The sequence below is a fragment of the Sitophilus oryzae genome, unplaced genomic scaffold (genome assembly GCF_002938485.1).
Source record: "Sitophilus oryzae breed Bouriz unplaced genomic scaffold, Soryzae_2.0 scaffold_1588_pilon_pilon, whole genome shotgun sequence".
NCBI lineage: Eukaryota > Metazoa > Arthropoda > Insecta > Coleoptera > Curculionidae > Sitophilus > Sitophilus oryzae.
Window position 1 is genome coordinate 1,419,013 of NW_022146267.1, and position 6,354 is coordinate 1,425,366.

Genomic DNA, 6,354 nt, shown 5'->3' on the forward strand with positions numbered 1-6,354 from the left:
TAATTTCATTAGCAATTTGATAAATGTGCTAGTTAAATTGAATATAAGTATCTACATATTTTTAAAGTTACATTGCACAAACTGGCAAATATATCTTCAATGATTTTTAAAATCAAAATTAACTTTTATATTTAGTTTAAAATGACAAGTTCTTTAATGCATTGACTACTTTATTAATAACCAGCAGAAAAAAATAAAGAGAGGTAAAAAAAAACTCTAAAAACATATGCCTTGGATTTTAAGTTCCTCATAACCTGAAGAAACTTTATAACACCATTAACACAAAACAAGCCAAGTTTAAAGAATAAAAGTAGTACAAAATAAAAGACTAATGGAACGATATTGTTTTGTGTTGTATTATACTGGTATCACAATAATTATCCTTTTACTTACAGGTTCTAATCGAAAACATTTGCATTTTTGTTAAAATCTGAAGACTACACGGGAAAAACGGACTAAGTCCAAAAAAATGGAAATTGAGATAACACTGCCATCTTATACCCATCAAGTGTCCATTCTAAAATAGGAATAATGTAACACTGAAATAATAATCTAAGTTTACTAAAACCAGCGATTAAAATATTAACACTTTGGAAAAGCGATGAAGTCCACGTGAATTAACGGAAGACCGATCCAAGTCCATATTTCATGTTTGTAAACATATCAAAGTATACAAAACAATTAGTGATAAGTAACCAGCATCCTCGAACCGTGGAAACCAGGGATAGCTATAACAGAGTTATGTCAAGTTTTGTTATTACTCCGCCAAATGTACAGAACATACATTCATCACCACAACTACTTTATGCTGACCTAATTCCTTTGCCCAAACTCAAGTATGAGCAGTTACAATCTTTGAAAAAGTTCGTAGATGAATCTCTGCAAGACTACTACACAAATTTGTCTTGTGCGTCAAACAATGCTCATCTAAACGATGCAGATATGGTGAGTAATATCAAGTAAACTATATTGCTTTTATTTCTGCCTAAGAAAAGAAGTCTGATTATGTCTATTGTGTCACTAGTTTTAAATTGAAAGAAATTAAATTCTAGAAATATGTTCTAGTGGAACCATAAGGGAACTGTCTAGTAGTGTAGTTTCATTTTATCAGAAACAAATCGCCATTCCTAAGTAAAAAATAATCTAATGCTAATAATATTAATAAAAAAATAATAATAAAAATAAGAAATAAATAAAAAAATATTAAGAAAATATAATAACAATATTAATAATAAAAATGAGAATAAAAACATATTTTTCTCTTTATTCCAGCACGAGTAATCCTCGGAGTAACAACATACAGAATTATTCCATATGGACTTGGATCACTTTTCCATTGAACTAAGCGAATACGAGTTTTATTTTATCTAACAAATTTGCTACAAATAATTTTTCTTTGTTTTGTCTGTTAATCAGTTAATGTCTATACATATAACTATTGATAAAAACTTCTTTCGCTACATTTTATTATTTCTTTTCGTTTAGTTTTTAAAGTCTCAAAATCATTTATCTCAAAAGTAAGAAAATGTGACTTAGATCGTTTTTCCCGTGTAGTCTTCATCTGTTAAAAAATTAGTATTGGTTTGTGGAAATACTCAGATTTTTATGCAAACAAATTTTCTACGACTGATTTCCCATCTAGACATCTGGCATCTGTTTGCAACACCTCGATAATTTCCCTCGAGCCAACATTGTAGTATATACATATAAATTCGTAGTTTTCCACACCTTTTTGGTTTCTAATTTACTACTTGTTAATAGCTTCATTGATTAGGTTTATATACTAACACAGATTCTTACTCATCATTACCTCATTAAAATTAATGTATATTTTATTAATAATTTAGTGGAATATAAAATATCACGAATATAAAATATCACGAAAATATCATGTGCATATTCTGCATAAATAGTTAAGATAAAAGAGAAAAAGAACGCCGCAACTGGGTACTTCAACTATAGTTAATATTTCCACTATTTCCATGGAGAAGCATAAAGGCTGATTCATGGTACACCGGGCCGTACCCGAGCCGGGCACGTTCCGTAAAGTAGACACCGAGCCACGTCCGGGCGTTCAATATATGCTACACCGAGTGGACAACGGGGATCATGTCCGGACGGGTTCCGGCGAAGCTCGGCCCGTGCTCGGCTTAGCATGAATGCATAGGTATAAATACCATTTGACAATGTTTGGCCGTGCCTTCACCGTCGCACGGCCCCGGCCCGTCACGGTGTACCATGAATCAGCCTTAAATTAGGGAGTAGCACTAGCCGATAAAGAGACGAGTTTAGCCTAGAAGAACGAAATTTGGTACAAACGTTCTCTGAGTGACGTAAAGTGGCTATGAGAACGTGCAATTAGTTTTTTGATTTTCTAAAAAGTAACGCCAGGAAAAAATTAAATTCCCTAATTTTCAAAAAAATCCGTTTTTTCCAAAAAACTCAGCAATCCTTGAAATTTTGAAAACTTTTTTGATGGCATCTTGGTGAACATCCCAACCTTAATTTAATCATGTTCGAATGTTCTACAAATGCTCGTACCTCGAATTTGTAGCACCCTGTATATACGGTAGATTTAAGCCTTAACGCCAGATAATAATTTTGACGAAGATTTTGTTTATAAATTTCAAATCAATGACATTTGAATCGTGTTTGGAATAAATAAAACAAGAGGCATTAAATATGAGGAATCACGTACATATGCGCACTTATTATGGAACCACCAACGGCCAAACAAAAATAAAAAATTATTAAAACGATCTTCCTGGACCTACCGTACGCCAAATTCATCACCCGACCTCCGACTTCCCCAAAATTCCCCGAACTTCGCAATTCTCGGGCTCCGTCATTCTTTGCTTTCTTTCGCCACTGCCGAAGGACGACGCACGAACAGACGGCCAACGGACACGTCATCCGCCGTCCGTATTTTGTCACCCGGCAGCAGCAGTCCACCGCGACGCAGCGAGAAACAAACTCATTCCGTCTCCGCAAGTTCCCCGGTACGAAAGCCGACATCAGACATAACCGGCCGGCAGCCAAAGCGCATTCGTTTTCACCACGTTCAAGTTCACGGCTGTCCCTACATAAAACACCGTCCTCGCTTTACCAGTTGTTCTCTTTTGTGTGTCTCGTCCCTAACCAAACCGCCGTGCCCTTAGAAACAACATGCAGTTCGCCGTTTTAACCGTCTTACTCGCCACCCTTCTCCAAACAACCTTATCACAAAACGCTACTTCGAGCAGTGTATCAGTTCCACCAACATCCACAGGACCCAGCTCAGTATCTGGCCTTTCCAGCACGATACCACAAGAAAGCCATCCGGCTGCACCAACAGCTAGCGAGGTACAAAACGATGAACCTAAAGCTGAACTAACAACGGGGGTTCCTGAAGCACCTCCGACTAGGGTACCTGTGAGCAAGGTGCCTTCCACTCAACCTCCGTTGGTTCATGCTGAGACTACCATGAAGGTTAATGCTACGAAAGGAGGTAGTGTTCCCCAGCAGAAAGGTGGTAAAAATGGATCATCTCGAGTAAGTGCTGGGTTTTTGGTGGGAACCTTCTTCTTCTTGGCTTTGAGTCGACTTACTGTTTAAGCTGGAAGATTTAAGAAACTTTTATTTAAATTTTTTCCGAAAATGTGTGATAATAACTGTTTTTCTTTCTGTAAAAAGGTCAGTCGTTTAATGAAGCCTATAGTACTATAATTGCTACATTTAAATAGCATGATATACAAGATTTTATTTTGTTTCCGCTACATTGTCATCTGGTAACAATGGATGTTGAGTCCCGTAAAAGAAAATTTTTTGTTTTCATCTCTATAAGTGATTCACACTTTTATATAATCTGATGTTATACATCAAAAATAATCAACAAATTTGTTCAGAAACCTAAATTATTTAAAGCAAGGGCATTAAATGTTTTCAATTATTTTAGAACTTAGTTATAATAATGTAAGTAAATTTTATTCATTTGTCTACTCCTTTTCTATGCTCATTTTTTTAAAAAATCAATTTGTAATTTTTCGAAATTTATTTTTTAAGCATCAAATATAGTTCAGTAATTTTTCTATGACCAAATTTATGGTTTAAACACAAACTACTATTACCTTACTTCTAATAGTACAGTTAGGGGTTGGAACCTTTTGTGTTACAACAACAAAAACAGCACTAATTCGCCACAATACAGCAAAAACACACATTTTACTTTTAATACTAAAGTTTTTTGGTGTATTGTGGTAAATTAATATTTTATTTTCCTCTTCTACACTCCAAAACATCTAAAATTCAACTGGATTCATTTTTATTGGATTTGAGTGCAGTAAATTTTTCAAAATTTGTATATTTTCTTGGTAAATTTAAGGAACATTGTTAATATTAAAAAATAGTTAATATGAAACATCTACATAAATATGTTAATGATTTTTATTAATTTTCATTGGGAATTATGGTTATACTTTCACATATAATATAAAACAGAAAGCATAATAAACAAAACTAATTAATTTATTCTGAAAATTTCCAGATTATATTCAAGAACGACGATTAAAGATCTGAATAAATCCACATATTCAAAATATATATAATTGCATGTTTTGAAATAATTTTATTAGGAAAAATTCCTTTTTTGTATTCTTCAATTACCTAAACATAACCATTACATTTTGAAAAATAACTAATATATGTAATAATTTACCAGTATTTTCCCATAATTTAATTATATTGTATTTTAATACATAAATAAAATAATCTACCTATCTAAAATCATTATTTTATTTTTAATAAATATTTTTATATTTAATTTTCTATAGCAAAATTTGTTGTAGCTGTTACTTTTATAAATGTATTTATGTAATATCATTTTAATGTGTATCTAGACGCTATATTAGAAAATATTGTTTTCATAAAATACTTAGATATGTTGTAAAACAAGATAATAACTTGAATCACTATAAAAAAACTACTACTATAAGAACTTTAATTCCTTCATGGTTTCTCTTATTAACATTTTATATTTGTAGAAGATAATTAGAACTGATAAAAGCATACCATAAACGAGTGCAGTTACTGCACTGCATAAATACAGAGGGTGGCAAGTAAGTACAAATATTTTTACGGGTGGTATATTTCGACCCCAGGAACATGTTTATGAGTTTTTTCATAAAAAAGTGTTGAAAATCGTACATTTTTTTTAAATTTCTATATATATTTTAAGAAAACTTTTTAGAACTGCCGATATCTTAATCGCCGATTTTACTCTATGGTTGCGGCACTAAATCCAAGTACGGAAAAAAATCAGTGGCTCTCAAATTTTTTTAAAATAAATCAATTTTTTTAATTTTCAAAATTGAATAACTCGGTTATTTGGACTTTTTGAAAAACGGTAAGGAGAAAATATTGCATTTGTTAAGACTCACTCTGTATAATGACTCAATTCAAAATATATAATACCTGTAGTACGCCCATTATAAATTTAACCATTGCACTAATCTAACAAGTACCGTATTGAAAAAAACTTGGCGTCCAGTTGTCTTGGAAATGAACATCGATGACATTCCACTTTTAATTTTACATATAAAATGACAGCGATCTTCAGTTCATAGCCATCGCTATTGGCATTTTTTTCGATCATACAGCTTACATGTACATTATTTTGATTGTTTCTTGTATGAATTTTCTGTTTATATATTTTTAGAGTAGTGTTAGAAAACTAAAAAATAAATTAAGATGCTGGAGTTATTCAATACAGGTGAGTCTTAAACTCGTGCACTTATTTTCAAGGCTGGCAGATCTAAACAAAAAGAATCATATTTTCTTTACCATTTCTCAAATAGGTTAAATCAAAAATAGACGAAATTTTACTATGAAAATTTAGAAAATAATGATTTTATGTAGATTTTGAGGCCTCAGTATTTTTCTGTTTTCATTTCTTTAACTGTAAGTTTAATCTACACTACCTATGTTGCTATATTATCAAGATATGTCTGTGTAACTGAAAATTAAAAAAAATTTTTAAAAATCTTTTTTTTGGAAAAATCATTATAGACGTGGGATCGAAATATACCACCCTAACAATATGTACTTATTAAAAGATTCACCAAATACCTATATAATAAATTATTTTTTTAATACAATTCACTGTCTCAATGTACTTTCTTATTTGTCTCTAAGTTTTGTTCTAATGATCTGATTTTTTTCAAGCACTTTTTGTATAAAATATCAAATGCCATATTAATTTAATAGTATATTAATAAATATACCAAACATACACGAATCCTACATATAACATATCACTATTAAGGTAAATATTTAATTATATGCATTAATCTGAAATTACACATTGTAAGTGTTACGCAT

General features: G+C 31.5%; 1 protein-coding gene across 1 annotated transcript; it reads left to right on the plus strand.

Moving 5' to 3' along the window:
* The first annotated feature begins 2,870 nt into the window (after positions 1–2,870).
* Positions 2,871–4,610, plus strand: LOC115879823. Its single transcript, XM_030896831.1, has 2 exons — positions 2,871–3,531; positions 4,523–4,610. The coding sequence occupies exons 1-2, from the start codon at positions 3,166–3,168 to the stop codon at positions 4,544–4,546; spliced, it is 390 nt and encodes a 129-aa protein (XP_030752691.1). The 5' UTR covers positions 2,871–3,165; the 3' UTR covers positions 4,547–4,610.
* The last annotated feature ends 1,744 nt before the right edge of the window (positions 4,611–6,354 follow it).

Bases quoted from the DNA above. Each gene is read 5' to 3' on its own strand.
- LOC115879823 (XM_030896831.1), top strand. From the start codon at position 3,166: ATGCAGTTCGCCGTTTTAACCGTCTTACTCGCCACCCTTCTCCAAACA. The intron at 3,532-4,522 runs GTAAGTGCTGGG...GAAAATTTCCAG, and splicing joins GTAAAAATGGATCATCTCGA to ATTATATTCAAGAACGACGA.